The sequence below is a fragment of the Pleurodeles waltl genome, chromosome 7 (genome assembly GCF_031143425.1).
Source record: "Pleurodeles waltl isolate 20211129_DDA chromosome 7, aPleWal1.hap1.20221129, whole genome shotgun sequence".
Classification (NCBI taxonomy): Eukaryota; Metazoa; Chordata; class Amphibia; order Caudata; family Salamandridae; genus Pleurodeles; species Pleurodeles waltl.
The window spans coordinates 545,077,168-545,095,755 of NC_090446.1; the positions used below are offsets into that span (position 1 = coordinate 545,077,168).

At 43.9% G+C, this 18,588-nt stretch overlaps 1 protein-coding gene across 1 annotated transcript in view; it reads left to right on the forward strand.

Moving 5' to 3' along the window:
• The window catches only part of LOC138247279 (serine protease inhibitor Kazal-type 1-like), a 152,000-nt gene that overhangs the window by 2,835 nt on the left and 130,577 nt on the right, over positions 1-18,588 (forward strand). The window contains exon 2 of the mRNA XM_069201998.1: positions 8,412-8,452. Within this exon, the coding sequence (XP_069058099.1) occupies positions 8,412-8,452 (41 nt within the window). The remainder of the gene's footprint in view (positions 1-8,411; positions 8,453-18,588) is intronic.

Below are 18,588 nucleotides of genomic sequence, written 5' to 3' on the forward strand. Positions count from 1 at the left end.
GTCAGACCCTTGCCTCAGAGGGCACTGTGGTGTTTAGGTGTTTAGGAAATGTACACCTTCTTCAGAACTATCCTGCTGTCAACTGAACTTGCCCTCACTCTAGTTCAGTTTTTTGAACCTGAAAGCTTCAGTTCGAGTCTCAGCTTTTAGACTGGACCAACCAACATTGTGTGATCCTCGGCAAATCAGTTTTCTACTCAGGAACAACTTGGAAGAGACAAAACAGATTATGCTACTGAAAACAAAGACAGGCATAAACCATTTGAAAACTCAATCGCCGCATAAAGAACACGCAAACAAATAATAAACACAAAAATAATTGGATACCTTCACTTACAAAACGATTAACACTGTAACGAAATTAATACAACCGAACATACGAAGGCACTGAAAAGAAACACACGCATAAACCATTTGAAAACACGATCACACATCTGCAAACACAGTTCCAGGTGTACAAAACTGTTCAACTGTATCAAAAAAGTCCCTGAATTGTATGTAATAATGACAATCATTTGCAATGCAACGGATCTCTCATTTTCCCGAGTTAGAGCTATTAGCGTTGTAAACTCCTAACTGGACTTTTCTTGCCACACAAATTCCAAGAAAAAAAACACAGCGCGATCGCGCTATGTAAAATGCAGCGGCATTGCGCTGAAAGTGAAAACAGAAAAACCGAGTGCGATCCCGCTGCGTGGAAAATAAAAAGATAAAGTAGTCCAGAAATCATGCTGAAAACATCGAGCCTGAATGGCTTCAGTAGTTTACAGGTGCTGTGTAGGTGGACTAAACACCAGAAAAGGCATGACCTATACATGCCTTTCACAAAATGAAAGCAAGCAGATTTTAAAAGGCAAGCCCACGACCTAATGAAAGTGACTCGCGTGACATGGGTGTGGCTAGAAGCCCAAAGAGAGATTACAGCATGGGGAGGAGTGCTTTGCGCTCGCCCATAAAAACAAGCATTTACAATGCAACGGGTCTCGCGTTTGCTCATGTTAGAGCTGATTGCGTTGTAAACTCCTAACCCGACTTTTCACCTATCGGGCAAAAGTGCATTTATGTACATAACCCTAAAAAGTTAAATTAACTATGTAAAGTGCTCGACTTCTGCCAAGCGAGATCGCGCTCGTAAATTAGATAAAAAAAAGTCCACGAGCCTGATGGAAAACAGCGAGCCTCGCATGTTTTCTGTACTTGGTCGCTGCGATCGAGGATGGCTAGCCACCGGAAAAGGCATGACGTATGTGTGCCTTTGACTAATGAAAGCAAGCAGATTTTATTAGGCAAGCCCACAAACTAATAAAAAACACTGAGGTAAAGTTGACAGGCCTCCGAGCCCTTTTTTAAAAACTAAAGCGTCTTGCTGCGATACGCATGCGCAAGCGCATGCAACGCAGGCTCGACCCTAAAGACTCTAGTTGGCGGCAGCTCTCGAGCTAAAAGAGACCAGGTTTCAATTAACTAGAAATGGTTATGTGAAACAGCGCTAACTGATTGAAGAACGACCTTTTTCTACAGGCTATTTACGATCATTACGCACTTTAGAGAGCGAGCGAATAAAAAAAAGCTGTCTTCAGTGCCGTAGCCAAGCTGGGCAGTAAAAGACAGCAAAAAATATAATGGGGGTGGGGGTCGGCTCAGGCACTTAGGCCTGGGTGCTGCTGCACCTGCTGCACCATTTGAAACTACAAACGTTTTTGCTTTTGTGAAGCAGAAATCAGTATTCTATTCTTTTTGGCTTAGAATTTTGACATCATAGAATTATGTCAATTGCTATTGTTTGGCATTTGTGTAGCCGACACTCAGCTTTTAGTATGGCCTCGCAGCCACTATGCACTTCTCATTGCCCAGCCCTGAGTGGCACATGGTACGGTATGGAACAGTACTGTGCCTTGCAGCATGGAATGGTAAGTTATATATCCCTGATGTTTGTTAAATGGCTGCAATTCATAAAGGTCGTGTTGTGGGCTAGCCAGAGTGCATGGCTGGTATGCATTATAAACCACTGTGGAAGAAAAGTCCAAGAGTTTTGGGGAATTTGTAAGTTTTTTGTTTTTCAAAAACAAGGCCTGCTTTGGTGAGTGGCCTTGGAAAAACGTAACTGGCCCAGTTTGCAGCCATGCTGTGCTTTTTGGTCTCAATTCCCTGCTGTACAATCAAGGCGCTGTGCACCTTGCGCAGTTGACGTCATGCCTCTGCCGCTGCAGCCTGTGGATTCACCTGCTCCCCACAGGATCCACTTAAATATTTTTTAGCCACTGGTTGAAGGAAAATTGTTGTGTTTTGCTGTTTTTTCAAGTTCTATTGTCTATTATCTTTCAGTGTTTCTCCGTCCCATATAGAGGTAGTAAGCACCATTGAAATGCTATAATACAAAGCAATGAACATTTGCATTTCCCTAATGAGTAACATTTTGCCTGTTAGTACCAGGCAAGGCAATATTAATTTTATTGACTATTCTATGTGTCTAAATTAGTTGCATGGATCGTCTACACCACTATTAATACCTTTATGAACTTGAAAAACAATCATTGATAGTGAGAGATGATCAGAAAACTTGGGGAACGGAACATCTGGATCATGGCTCATCTTCGACTGTTAGAAAACCGAGAATGGTGATAGACCTTCAAAGTATGCCAAGGCACGTGAACACAAAATGGCTTCTGATGAAGCAGAAAAAGAAGGACTAACAAATATTCATATATCATGTAATCAAAATCGTATAAGGTAGTGTGATTTTAGCAAAGAAAATGATGTACGTGGGAAATTGTGCCCACGGAGTAGTTCGCCATTATTATAAACGGGCTTAATTAATCAAGAAGAATTGACAAATGTAGTAATCCGTCATAATTGCAAATGTATTCCATGATTTTCTTGTCGAAACTATTATATGCTTAGCTTAAATTTAGCAGAGGCTTTGGCCTAGTTGCCTGGTCTCAAATTTAACTGCATGGTTTTCACTTGTATTAACAAAGACATACTATTTTACTTTAAGGTTGTATTTTTCCAGTAGAGATGACTAATACACTTATCTCAAGGTTTCGTGCTAGGCTAGTTTCATCCCCTTTGAAGCAAGGTCAGCTTCTGCAGGTGCAGACAATAAGAGCTCTGATATAGAATTAATTGGCAAACTTTGTTGCAACTTATGTTCCAAGGCTCCAAGGACACCTTATGCATAAATGAGTACTAGGAGAAAGACACTATTCATTGGTCAAAGGGAAGCCACCCTATGAACCCTCCAATGGAAGACCCTGAAGAATTTGGAATGTTTCTTACTTAAACCCACCGGACAAAGAGAAGTCAGACATTTTCTTCGATGCCATTTTGAAGCCTGATTCAAGAAGCCATTTTGAACGACCCTTTGATGCCTTTTCTCCGACGCAGAGAAAGAGGCTTTAAGAATTCTCACCCTAGAGACTTTAACTTTATTTTTACCCCGTCCTGCCCATGCAGTAACCTTTGCCCCATTCTCCTTGCTGCGGCAAGGAAAACTTGTTTAACTTTGCCCCTTTGAAACCTGCCCCATGCTGATCGAACCGATACCTGAAGGACGAAGACTTTTCTTGAATGCTGATTGTATTTGGAAATATGAAAGGAAAATTGTATTATGCATTGTGTTTTCCTTCCTAGGTACCAACTGCTTATTTTGAGAGGGCCCAAGCTAGGTGTTTTCTAAATCTGTGTTAACTAAATTCGTTTTGCATGAAGCCCCACATGCCAATGCTAATTAGAGGTTAGTTGAGGTATTCACTTGATGCACCATGCTAAATTGAAATCTTGTTATGCTGACCGATGTATGCAATTAGTCAAATTCAGTTGCTTATATTAGTGATTTGCATTGCTATAACCGAGTGTATTATAATCCAGATTTTGCGAAGATTGCGTTTCTTCCGTCGCTATGGACAAATAGTAATGTTCGTATATGTATACCATTTGATTTTGAGACTCACTTATATCATGCTAGCTTTGTTAATATAGGGAAATAAATTCATTAACTTCTAATAAACTGGTGTGGTTATTCATGACTGAAAGGTCATGGTGCGTCAAAATACTGATTGTTATTGATTCCTAATGTGTCGTTTGATCTATTAATTAAGTATTGGGTATTGATCATAATGATTATTGATTATTGATTTGAAAGATCCGACTATATTTGGATGAGGAGAACCCAACTCGGTTAAAAGGTTCACCGACCTCCGGCGTGTCCAAGTACAAGTAATTTATAAAGACTGGACGCGCTATCACTTCCAAACAGACTATGGTGTGGAACCATACCAATGAGTGTCTTTCTTTCACTTGACACGCACACTATTTCGAAGACATGGCATGGCAGTCAGCCGAAAATGGAATAAGGCACTGGGCGCGTATTAACAAGAGACAAAGGGGGTCATTACGACCGCGGCGGTCTTGCAAAAAGACCGCTGAGGCCGCGGGAGACAGAATACCGCCATTGCCGGCGGTATTCCTGGCTCCCTATTATGACATTTCCGCTGGGCCAGCGGACGGTAACAGTGTTACCGTCCGCTGGCCCAGCGGAAATGGCACATCAACATTGCTGCCGGCTCGTAATAGAGCCGGCGGCAATGCTGATGTGCAGCGGGTGCAGTAGCACCTGTCGCGCATTTCACTGCCCGAAATTCGGGCAGTGAAATGCGCGACGGGGCTATGCCTGGGGGCCCCTGCACTGCCCATGCCAAGTGCATGGGCAGTGCAGGGGCCCCCAGGGGCACCCCAAGTCCCCTTACCGCCAGCCTTTCAATGGCGGTGTTTACCGCCACGGACAGGCTGGCGGTCGGGGACTCATAATCCCCAGGGCAGCGGTGCTTCCACGCATGCGCAGAAAAATCTATGCAATCACAAGAGGTGAGAGAGCGCTCTCTGCAGATCTTACACTAGTGCAAGTCCTACAGGATAGGGATTAGAGTGACTGCTCTGTAGAACTGTAACACAAGTTATGCAGAAACAGGGCATGAGAAGTAATATCCGGTAAAGCTTGCAGTTGCACACGTCATTCATATTATACAACATTTATATAGCCTGTATAGCCCTGTGTGTTGAGTGCAAGTGTTTATATACATGGTTAGCATGCTACACTGCACAGAGTGTGTGGGTGGAAATATGTTGTCTTTTTTGATCCTATGTGAAAAGTGCTTCCACATCGTGCATGACGGTCACTGATGTGTGTTTATCCTATTATGGGATACATTGCCCAGCAGCTTCAAGGATAAAGAAGGGTGAGAAACAGGTACGCTGTTTATGTTTCTCTGTAAGATGGCAGCTTTCAACAGCTCTAGAAATCCCTTTATAGTATTTCACATGGTCTTATTCAGGGCCACTGGAATTATGTGTTGCTGCGGCCGTTGATTTTTTCACATAATTATGGATTTACAGCATTTGCCACATAATCTATAACCTGATGCATAAACTACAGATTTTAACAAAAAAATGTTGGTTCTAGCTCAAGCAGATTGAAAGTTACTTTAAACTTTGTCACATGTTTTCTTGCGTGGAGTGCCCTTTTCAAAGTTTACTGCTCGGTCATCTTTCAGTAGTTTTTTTTTCTGTATATGATTGTTAAACTAATGAGGTAAAATCTTTCCCCAGACAGTATTATTATGTGTAAAAATTACACAATATTGAAGTTTTATGCCCTGGAGGTTTGACGCACCAGGTTTATTGTCTCCTGACTCCATATTTTGCAACTTTTAAAATAATATTATAAATAAATGTAGTGCATTATGATGCATAATTTGCCTTTTCTTAACAATTTAGTGCTCCCCTGCCACATAATTCGTTGCCGCCCTGCTGCATAATTCCAGTGGCTGTTGACATAGTACACTTTGCTGGTTAGTGCACTGGGGTGTACATTAGAAGACATTTAGTTCAAGGTTTATGGTCTTGAACAGGCATAAACTGGAGGGAGAACTTTTGGAAAGATGTGCTGGGATGGACTTTTATTAGTGTAATCCTGTGGCATTGTAAAATGTCAAGAAGGGGCTATATGGTCTATAACTTGTTGGAACCTGCAGTAGTGGATTCATTTAAATTCCTCCATTTGCCAGCTGCATGTAGCACATCTCTTCACTTATTAAAAGGTGAGTGAGTAGAATCTGAGAGCATGCTTTATAAATCTCAAGGTTAATACAGAAGGTAGGCGACAGTACACTTGCGAGTTTACAGTGATACATTTGTAAAATAATAAGTGCAAGGGCCCAAATGTTGCTTAGAAGCTGCCACCAGCGAGGTGCTTTGGAAAGTCGATGCAAAATACCGAGGTAGTAATCCATCATCAGACACACCTTGATACTCAAGCTCAATCCTGTAAATTATTAGTAATCCCTGCTTTCTCCTGTTGTCATTGTTTTCCTCCTTCTTTACCCCTTTTGAATTTTTCTCTGTCTTGCTCGGGGTCAAAGGCTGATGAAGAAAAATAAGTGTTGATGGCTAAAAATAAGAGCTGGTGCAACCGAAAGCTCAAATTCACACAGAAGGGCGGAGAGGATGCTCCCTGAAAAACCTACAATGCTACAAGTCACAAAGAAGGGGGAGAGCTGTCTGCAGAGTTTACAGTGACACTAGTCATAAAGTAGGGACTAAAATGGAGACCTCCGTGGAACAAACAAGGAAACAAGTCACAGAGGAGGGTCATGAGAGAGAACGCCTCAGAGAACTTGCACTTTAAGATAAATTACACTGCAGAGGTGAGAGACAGCGTCCTGCAGAGTGACGTGTCACACAAGAGGGGTATGGGAGATCTTCCTGCAGAGTTTACAGTGACACAAATCACAAAGTAGGTACGAAAGAGAGAGTTCTCTATAGAACTTACAAAGACAGTCACAAGTCATACAGGCGGAATGAGAGAACACACTTGAGTGTTTACACTGTCACTTAAGTCACACAGAAGAGGTGAGAGAGACCTCCAATCAAAGTGACACGTTTCACACAGGAGAAGTGAGCAGTGCTTTATTTGAGCCAGTGGTTTCCAGTGCTCTGCACCGGCACTTAATCAGCACTGGCTCTAGAGACAATCCATCACATGGTGGCAACCTGCCTAGTTTTGAAATGAGCACAACTGGGTTTAATAAGTCAAAATACATCAAGGTAGAACATTAGCTGCCACTCGTGCCGTTTTCATAGCTTTGGGTGCCCCAGTATATGCTGAATTGTCACACTTGTAGGAGTGCGATGTTCAGTAGTTCAAGTGGTGCTGCTCTTGGCAGTGCTGGCAGGGGCAATGGGTGGTGCAGACAGCAGTGGCCTCCCAAGAAGGGTCCTGGCACTTACTTTGTTTTACAAATTAAGCAGTGGAAGTGAGGGAAATTTCTCTGTAGATCCTAAAATGACACAGGTCACATAGGGGTGCGATAGAGCTCTCTGCAGACCTTAGAATGATACTTCTCAAAATAGACAGCTGCGATTTAGAGTTAATAGAGTAAAGTACAAGAGGGAGCAAGCCACCTGCCAGATTTAGAGATGTCCACCGGTCACCTCAGGCATTGGCAGGAACTGAAATCACAGCATTTGCTGTAAATGCATTGAAAACCCGACCGACGACTTTGTCAAGAGGATGGAGCCACATGGCAAACTTTCAATGTTCTTGAAACTCGCGCGGGATTTCGTTTTTGAGATTAAAAAAAACAATGACTCCCTGTCCCTTACTGCCTGAATTTATTGAGAGGTGATGGCCAGTGAAAACTTGCCATTAGTTTGTTACTCCAAATAGGGCAGCAGACAAATGGCAAAACCACAGATGGCCCTTGCTCTGTCAGGTCATCAGAGATGCACTTCAGTGACAGAGACAGAGTAATCTCCTCTGTCAACATACTGAAGGTCTGCCCAACTCCAAATGAGGAGGGTGGGCCTTCAGTTTGGTGGAGAGGGCAATGTGTCGCCTTTTCCAGAGGTTACAGTAACACCTCATATAGGAAGTAAGGGTGAGCTTCATGCAGAACTCACAGTGACACAACTTATATAAGAGGGATGAAAATGAAGAGTCATGGTGGAATACAGAGGGACATCTTCCAGTTGACCTTTCGTTATATACGCCAAGGTGGTTGAAGGGGAATGGTACAACTCTCTGTAGAGCTTACAGTGACGTAGTTGCAAGGGATTTAGAGGGTTAACAATTCTTCTGAGTTCATGGTCTCATAAGTAATGCAAGCACCAATCTGTGAATGAAACTGCTTTCAAAACCACGTCAAGGAGAGCTCGTCCTGCCTCTAGGAGTTTGCACACAACTTTAATGTATATAATGTATAAAATGTATAGGCAGAAAGAAGGAGTTTCACGGATCAGACTGTTTACAATGTTGGCTGCTATGCAAAATAAAATATAGTCGTGTGTTACACAGAACCCTTTTCTCACTACACTGTCATGTTTTTCTTCTCTCTTTCTTGTGTTATGTTTAGATCAGGCCAAAGCTACCAGCATTGATGTGGAGGGGCGAGAGGTAAGATATTGATTATAAATTTGTGCATGACGCAGGCAGATGCTTCACATAACAAAACCTATTGAGTGACATATGCATCAGTCTGAATGGGATACATGGCTTGCTCACTTTAAAATGTATCAGGACCTCACACCCTTGAGAAAGAGGCATTATTCGTACAGCTTACTAAGGTGTCTGCAAAATCAATATATCGGGCCAAATTTAAGAAAAGTGGCGCTGCATCATATGCAGCGCCACTTTTCCTGCTCCCCTTAGTGTTCGCCTAACGCCACCATGTGTGCGCCGCATTTAACATACAGAGCACCGTGGCGGTAGTTAGGGAACTAGCGTCAACATTTTCGACACTAGTTTGGAGCTTTGCAGGATTAGTTTAAAAAAATGTTAAGCTAATGCTGCAAAGCACCTAGAGACCCATTGAAAACAACGGCAGCCTCATTTTAACACCTGCTTTGTGCAGGTGTTAAAAATGCCGCAAAAAATGGCGCAAAGAAATCTTTTATATTTCTTTGAGCCATTGTTTTGGTCCCCCTATTTGGGGAATGCCACCTTACATACATTATGCCTGGCGCGAGCATAATGTGGTGCAAGGATTTACAAAGTGGCACAATGCATGCATTGCGTCACTTTGTAAATAAGGCACGTGGAAAAAGGCACTTTAGCGCCGCTTTAGCATCAAACAAATGACGCTATGGCGATGCTAAGATGGCGCTAGGGGCTCTTAAATATGCCTCATCTTGTTTCCAAATAAGCTAATAACGGTGCAAAGTTCCTTATATGTAGAATGTTTCAAGAGTAATAAGTGCACTTACGATATGGGAAAATCTGCTATTATTGTGGATTCGCCCATGCAAATTTAAGGAGACTTACGGGGAAAGGTACACTAAACAAGGGGCACTGACAAAATCAGTGAAGCCCCACGTACAGGGAAGTTTATGGGAAATCACTATGGGTCCATTTCACAATTGCGAGTTTCACTTTTTTGAAAAGTCAATTGCAATTAGAAATTCACATCATAATTGACAGATTGATTTGGGGGAGGAGCTAATCCCCCAAAATCAAAAAATGACTCCATGCATAGGAGGAAACCAAAGGGGGCAGATATCTGAATTTTTCAGCACTTCCTTGTGAATCGTATCTTGTAAGGAAAACTGCATCCAAAAGAATGTCTGGGGAAAATTGTACTGCCTAAACATGCGTCAGTTCCGCATACAAACTATATATGCCACCCAGAGAGATACAATTGCTCATGTACTAAGATGAACCTCTCTAACTCATATCTCAGGGAGAGTTTTCATACTTGGGACAATACAGGTAAAAAAAAAAAGACATGTAAGTGCCAACACAGTGACTCTAACTCAACTTCACTGAGTGACTCTAAAATGGAGCTTCCAGTGGCTCTTCACCCACGTGTAACAGGCTGTCCTGTGCTATCCTATATTAAGTTCCTTTGTATGGACTCATTGGGCGATGACAACAGTATCTCTCTCAGATTTGTTAGAATTAACATGCTCCTTTAGAGCATAGAAGAGCGGAAGCCAAACGTGTTGTGTCCAGACGTGTGGTCTCTACCAGCTTTGCCTGTGGTCAGTGGCAGCACTCTATCCTGCACCTTTAATTTATCTGTAGGTCTGCCCACCTTAGAGCAGCATTCCAATGTAGTGTTTCCTGCCTCAGTGTGACATGCTAGGCAAAAGACTCCCAATCAGTCGGGGTGCAAGCAGGGGTACACGGTGCCCCTTTGGAAATGTACCTGTTTAGGTTGTGAGTAGGTGCTTATAACGGGGCACGATAGAGAGTTGTGGATTTCAGGCAGAAGGCAGAACTAATTTTCTACAGTAGACTTTAGTGGGTCATAAAGGAGTTCAGAATATATGTTCATCCAGTTCTTGGCCCCTTTGCAGAGGGCATAGATCAATGGTTAGGTGTGTCAAATGTAAATGTGATCACATGCAAAGATGTGTGAAAGAGGTACACAACTAATGATTTATTGCCAGGGCAAAAGCTAAAGAAAGGGAAGTGCTTACAAGTGACTGGATGCATTTGTGTAGGAGGAGTACTTGAGGTGAGGAAATGCAAGGAATTATTTGTAGGAGAGAGTGAAAAGAGTGTGCTAAATATGAAAGAGATGAGATGCGAGATATACAGATGTTGTACCTTAGAAAGACATCAGGAGAAAACGGGCATAACTAACCGGGAGACTGCAGAAAACAGTTGGCCCAAATTTACTAACACATTGAGCCAGGGTTGCATAACAAAAGTGAGTTGTAGTAGAATTTACAATCCAGCGCAAACCAGGATTTGTATTGGAAAGTTCCCCCAAGTAATACAAAGTTGAGCTACGTGCAACATCGATGAATAGTGTGCCAGGTGGGTTTTTCATGGGTGGTACACAAGCATTTTTATGCAACCACCCAAGGGTTTTAATGCAAACCAGAATCTACTTACATTCGTAGACAGTGATTTGTGGGAAAAAAACATATGCCTCCTTGAGGCAGGCATGACAAGGAGAAACATTTTCATTTCACTTTATTCTTCAAACTTTGCATGTTTGCTGCACTGTTCATTACAAATACAAAGTTGTGAAAGTATTCAAGGATAGTTTTTGTACCTGAAATGTCTCATTCCAGTACAAAACCTATGCTTTAGAGAACACACACGCCCTTGCACTATAGCGCAAGTGTGTGTAGTTGGTACCTGGAAGTCAAAAGTGTGCCAGTGCTGAGTGAGAAATCTTAATAGATATGGTGCATTTTTCTCTCTGCATTTTTTGCTGCCACACTGCCTTGGATAAAATATTAGTAAATCTGGGCATGATGTGTAAAGACACTCTGAAGATGGCAAACACAGTGAGTGTTCGTCTACAAGGGAATGTCTTGGTGGCTCATGGGAACCCCTTAGTTCCCAAGCAAGGGTGGCCCTTTGGGGACAGGAACACTAATTGTGCTGCCCTACTTTGTAGTTCGCAGTCAGTGTATCTTTTAAAAGATCCTTTGCCTCTGCATCTGTAATATGGCATAGGTGCAGTGGCAACATGTTTTCTCAGTTGCATGAGACATATCACCAAGCAAATGAGGGAAAATCCTCCTTGGATTTATACCGGCACACATGTAGCTCTGATGTGATCTGTATGACAGAAAGTGCTATGCAAGCATCTACAGCCACTTCTGGAATACCAAAGTACCAAGAGGCCCAGAAAGTGGACTCAGGAGTGTTATGCCCACTTAACACTTTCTATAATAAGGCCTTGTGTGCAATTGAGGTACACAGAGGTTCAATTCTGAAGGTAAATCACTGGCTTTTGGTTGAAGAATGCACCAACTCCAAAGTTAAATTGTTTGATTTCTTCCAAATGAAGCAGTACATTTGACAGTATTTATAGTTGCATATTTTGTGTGAGAATGTAACAATAAGAAAATTGGGCAGTTAGAGAGCCATACAGCCCTTCAAGGAAAGAATTAAGAGGAGCTTAAAATCTATCTTCTTTGCTGAGTGCTTAAAAGATGCCTGAGTGTGGCATTTACACATAATTAGACACTAAACATATGCCATATCTCACCCACTCACTCATATGTCTTTACCAAGGAAATTAATCCAAACTATACTGATACATCCATTTACTTTTCCTATGAACTTGTAGGGCAACCTGCATGAAAACAATCATTGGTTCCATTCTTGCAATGTCAGTATTGCCATTGTTGATGACAATCGCATCAAAATCCACATAGATATTAATATGTGTCACAGGGTGAGGTATTATTTTTATCGAGAGACCAAGGGGAATGCTGGGTGGTAGGAAATTTGTGCTGGCTCAGTGATATCACACAGAAATGTGAGGAAAATGTGATGTTTAGCCAAATGTGAGGTTTGCAGGGTTTTTTGAGTAAGAATACTTTAGGGATTAACACAAGCCATACCTTCCTGACTCCCCCGGGTGTCTAGTTTTCAGAAACATCTGGGTTTGGTAGGTTTCCTTAGATGGCTACCGAGCCTAGGACCAAAAACGCAGGTGTCCCCCTTGCAAAACCAGGTTGTTTTGTGAGATAAATTTTATGTCCCCAAAACAGGTTTTGGGCCCTTCACTGTCGTGGGCACTCAGACTATCCATACAAGTGAGGTACCATTTTTATTGGGAGACTGAGGGGACGCTGGATGGTAGGGAATGTGTGGTTTATTTCAGTTTGTGGAAGAATATGGTATGGAAATACAAGGCAGATGTGTGATTTTAGTCACCTTTTGAGATTTGCAGGGCATTGTGGATTACGAAAAGTTGTTGGGATCCACGAGAGGCACACTACCTGTACTCCCCTAGGTGTCTAGTTTTCAAACATATCTAGAGTTTGTATATTCTCCCTAGACAAGAAGCAAGCACCATACCAAGGGGGTGATTCCGAGTTTGGCGGGCGGCGGTTGCCGCCCGCCAAACTAACCCCGTCAAATGACCGCTCCGCGGTCAGAAGACCGCGGGGGTCATTCAGACTTTCCCGCTGGGCCGGCGGGCGCCTGCCAAGGGAGCGCCCGCCGGCCCAGCTGGAAAGGCCCTGCAACACAGGAGCCGGCTCCGAATGGAGCCGGTGGTGTTGCAGGGGTGCGACGGGTGCAGTTGCACCCGTCGCGATTTTCACTGTCTGCTAAGCAGACAGTGAAAATCATGCTGGGGCCCCGTTAGGGGGCCCATGCCAGTGGCATGGGCAGTGCAGGGGAACCCAGGGGCCCCACGACACCCGTTCCCGCCATCCTGTTTCTGGCGGTGAAAACCGCCAGAAACAGGCTGGCGGGAAGGGGGTCGGAATTCCCATGGCAGGTGCTGCTTGCAGCGCCGCCATGGAGGATTCTCCCAGCCGGGGGTAATCCGGCGGGAAACCGCCGGACCCGGCTGGGCGATCCGTCGGAATGCCAAATGAAGCACCGCCAGCCTGTTGGCGGTGCTTCCGGCGACATCCACCCTGGCGGTCATAGACCGCCAGGGTTGGAATGAGGCCCCAAGTCTCTTACTTCTGTGATGTCCCAAAAACTGAAATTTTGAAAAAGCCCTCATGTTTTGTTAAAAAGACCCTTCACCCACCAACCTAGTTGGTGGCATGCCTTATCAATGGGATCCCACCCAAGACACCTAGCATGTCAGGGGTGTGCTTTGATGCCTGATAACAGTGGAGCATTTTTTTGTGAGTTGAATTCCCAACTATGAGAAGTGCAATAACATTGTCTTATGGTTACCCACCAATATGATGTGTTTTTAATTGTGGTAACCTTGAATAAAGGTTCACAACAGTGATTTTCATAATTTCTGTGTTTGGGACATCACAGAAGTAAGAGACTCAGTAATGTGCTCGCTTTTTGTTGCTGTAAATAGTAATTTGGGAAGGTGAGCAAGCTCTCTCTTCTCACTTTCTACTGGTACACACACATCTTGATTGGATTTGGCACGAGGATGAGTGAAGGTTCAGAACTTAAAATTTTATTAACAAGAGATTTCACAAAAATGGAATGCACTGTTAATAATTGAAAGGTAAAAAAACTGAACCAACGAATCACAGCTCATGAGCTGTAAAGCCATGACAGGGCACCAACCGCTTTATAGGACATTCACATACCTTTCATACGTGACACACACAAGACAATCCACACCGCCAGCTGCGGGGCCAGCACATTGCAACACTCACATCAATGGACAATGTAGAGACAATGTACACTGTGGCAGAAAATATCAGAAAATACATTTATTACTGCACAACCTTCTATTCATCACTTAAATACACACACTGCTTGGATTTGGCAGGAGAGTGAGTGATGGTTCAATATATAAACATTTTTTAACAAGAGATTTCACAAAAATTAAATGCATTGTTAAAAATTGAAAGTTAAAAAAACTGAACCAATGAATCACAGCTCATTAGGTGTAAAGCCACGACAAGGCACCAACTGCTTTACAGGCCTTTCACACACGACACACAAGACCATTCACACCGCAAGCCACGTGCCCAGCACATTACAATACTCACATCAACAGACAGCATCATTCAAGGGCCATCACTTTCATACACCCAAATGACTGGCACAGCAATCACACCACCTGGTGGCTGATGGATTGTGTGGACTGGCGTTAGCATAGCAGTATGTGTAGTGACCAGCAGCAAGTCACTACTCACACACCACCAGCCAAATGCCAGCTGACACACACCACATGCCAAGCGCCAACAGACACACACTACCAGCCATGCGCCAGTTCACACACACTGCTTTCACATTTTGTTTAACAAAAAAGAAAACACAAACTAATTGGAAGTAAATTCAGTACTATAACTACTAACACAACAGCTCTAACTAAATACATCACACTAATGTCAACTATGAAATCCGAACAAAAAATATAAAACAATACAGACAGTTAGATTACTTTTATGCTCACGGTTGCTTCCAAGAAATCCGTTGTGGGTGGTACAATTTTAAACACCAGGTTTAGAAGGACAATCGGGGCAGGACATACAACTCTCCTTCTGCACACCTCTTCAGATACAAACTTTATATCTCCCACTGGGAAAGTCTTTTTTGGGCATGGGAGGAATGTGATCAGGAAAGTGGCGATCTTTTAATCTAGCCACACTCTCCACTGCGTCAACTCCAGAAACTCTTGCCTGTTCCACTTCTAAAAGGCTGCCTATTACAGACAGCTGAAACTGAACAAATGTCATCTTTGACAATGGAGGCATTGAAGGTAGCTAAATGAAATAAATGTATAGCCTACTTCTTATGCGAAATGCAAGCCTTATGAACAGCAGTGTAAGGCATCAGCCTCTGATCCACTCTATCTACATCTCCCATGTGCTTATTGTAGTCTAAAGTGCACACAGGTTTGTGCAGTTCAGCAACCTGACCCCAAACACTCTCAGGTGAAATTCTTTCATCGTAGATGGCAGTCAGCATGTGGACATCTCATCTGTCTGCAAATTTCACAGCTAGAAGTTCATCGCTATGCAAGGCACTGCACTGTCCCCTCTCAAGCTTTTCACAAACAAGCTCTTTTGGGTAAACCTTTACAGTTTAAGTGGATTGTGCCACAAGCAACAGTGTCCACTTTGCCCAATTCTCTGAACAATTGCACACCAGTGTAGTAGTTATCTACTTATGAATGGAGACCTTCGTTAAAAAGTAATTGTTAAAAATGGGGTCTTTGGTTGTCAGTCAGGTTACCCCCTGTCCAAGCAAGGACCCTCACTCTAGTCATGGTAAAGGAGAATCACCCTCAGTTAACCCCCGCTCACGTCTTTGGTAGCTTGGCACGAGCAGGCAGGCTTAACTTCAGAAGCAATGTGTAAAGAATTTGTACCAACACACACAGTAATACAGTGAAAACACTACAAAATGACACCACGCAGGTTTAGAAAAATATCTAATATTTATCTAAACAAAACAAGACCAGTTATGGTAAAAATCCACAATATACAGTTAAAAGTATGAATTTAGAACTTAAAAGTATGAAAACAGTGCCTTTAGGCACAAATACTGCAATTTGGTATTATGCGACGTCGTGACGGAATCGTTTCCTACAATGCGATGCCAATGGTGCCGTTTACGGAGTCGCTCGACCCCCAGGTCGAGTACTTAAAGAAACAAGTAGAAAACAGGCCGGTGCACGGAGTCAGGGAAAGCAGTGTCGTGGGGTCCGAAGCAGCATAGGTTCTGGTGCCACGGGGCAGAAGGACAGCGGCATCATGCAGCGGTCTTGGGTCCTCACTACAGGGTGGTGGGGGTGAAGCGGCGCCAGATGCGAAGTCAGTCCCTTCGTTCCGGCAGATACGAAGTACGGCGGAGTCACGATGCTGCGGGGCCACCTCAAGGGGTCGCGATGATGTCACAGGGCTGCAGGTGCTGCGATGGCGTTGGGTTGTCACAGACTTGTGACACTCCGATGTCAGCGAAGTTGGACGGGATCGGCGGCTCCAGTGACACGAGGCCTACAGGGTTGTTGGACTTCTACGGGGTCCACAGCCTCAGGGCAGGTGGCGTCGTGGCTCCAGGGTAGCAGCGTCAGCTCACAGAGTCGTCGGAGTCGTCGCACTCAGCGAGGTCCATGGCCTCGGGGCAAGCGGCGTTGCAGTTCTGGGCGTTGGTGTCCTTTGCGAAGGCGCACAACGTCATCTGACATTGTTAGACTAGTTTTTGCCCAGGAATTCACTTCCAGGGGTCCAGGAACTAGAATGGCACACTCTGGCAAGCTAGAGTCCACAGCAAGTAGACTCAGGTCTGGTTGGTGAAGCCTTTGCTGTCCTGAGGCTTCAAAACAGGAGGCAGGTTCTACTCCAAGCCCTTGGAGTACTTCTCAAGCAGGAATACAACAAAGTCCAGTCTCCGTCCCCTTGCACAGGCAGAAGCAACAACTGCAGGATAGCCCAACACAGCACAGTCACAGGCCAGGGCAGCACTTCTCTTCAGCTCTTCTCCAGGCAGAGTTCCTCTTGAATCCTTCAAGTACTCTAATTTTCAAGGGGTTTGGGTCCTCTTCTTATACTCCTTTCTGCCATTGAAGTAGGCAAACGTCAAAGAAAAGTCTCTCTTGGTTGTAAGATCCTGCCTTGCCCAGGCCAGGCCCCAGTCACACACCAGGCATTGAAGACTGCATTGTGTGAGGACAGGCACTGCCCTTTCAGGTGTAAATGACCACTCCTCCCCTCAGCCCAGATGGCTCATCAGGATATGCAGGCTACACCCCTGCTCCCTTTGTGTCACTGTCTAGAGAGAGATGCAAACAGCCCAACTGTCAAAGTGACCCAGACAGGGAATCCACAAACAAGCAGAGTCACAGAATGGTTTAAGCAAGAAAATGCCTACTTTCTAAAAGTGGCATTTTCAAACACACAATCTAAAAACCAACTTCACTAAAAGATTTTAAATTGTGAGTTCAGAGACCTCAAACTCCACATGTCTATCTGCTCCCAAAGGGATTCTGCGCTTTAAGGATATTTAAAGGCAGCCCTCATGTTAATCTATGACAGAGATAGGCCTTGCAACACTGAAAACCAAATTTGGCAGTATTTCACTGTCAGGACATGTAAAACCCATAAGTACATGTCCCACCTTTAACATACACTGCACCCTGCCCATGGGGCTAGATAGGGCCTACCTTAGGGGTTTCTTACATGTATAAAAATGGAGGGTTTAGGCCTGGCAAGTGGGTGCACTTGCCAAGTCGAATTGGCAGTGCTAAACTGCACACACAGACACTGCAGTGGCAGGTCTGAGACATGGTTACAGGACGACTAAAGTGGGTGGCACAACCAGTGCTATAGGCCCACTAGTGGCATTTGATTTAGAGGCCCTGGGCACCTCTAGTGCACTGTACTAGGGACTTACTAATAAATCAAATAAAGCTGATTACACATACATTTTACATAGGAACACTTGCACTTTAGCACTGGATGGCAGTGGTAAAGTGCCCAGAGGATGAAAAACAGCAAAAACAGAGTCAAGCACACATCAACAACCTGGGAAACAGAGGCAAAAAGTTAGGAGAGACCACGCCAAGGATGCCAGGTCTAACAGTCCTCTACCAAGTGTGTAAGTATTACACAAAGAGGCATATTTACAACCCCCTTGCACCTCCTTGCGCCGCCCAGGTATAATTATTTTTATGCTAAGGAGGTGTTAAGGAGGCCCCCACCATGCGCCATATTTACAAAGTGGCGCAGTTCATGCATTGCGCTACTTTGTAACCCCTTGCGCCACATTATACCATTACCAGGTATAATGTATGCAAGGAGGGCGTTCCCACTCAGGGAGGCCCAAAAGAATGCAGCAGTGAAATTTACAAAATTTCACTGCCCCATTTTTCCATCATTTTTAACGCCTACTCAGGGCAGGTGTTACACTAACACTCGCATAATAACCTATGGGTCTTCCTGTGCTTTGCTGGACTACCGCCATAATTTATGGAGCTAATCCAGCAAAGCTCCACAATAGCGTCATAAATTATGATGCTATTGTGCTAACATGCACAAAGGTGCACTGTCTAGTAAATACAGTGCTACCATGGTGATGTTGGGGGCGCAGGGCGAAGCAGGAAAAGTGGCTCATCACAGCTGATGAGCCACTTTCTTGTAAATATGCCCCAAAATGTGGCCTTATCAAACAGAAAGTAAAAC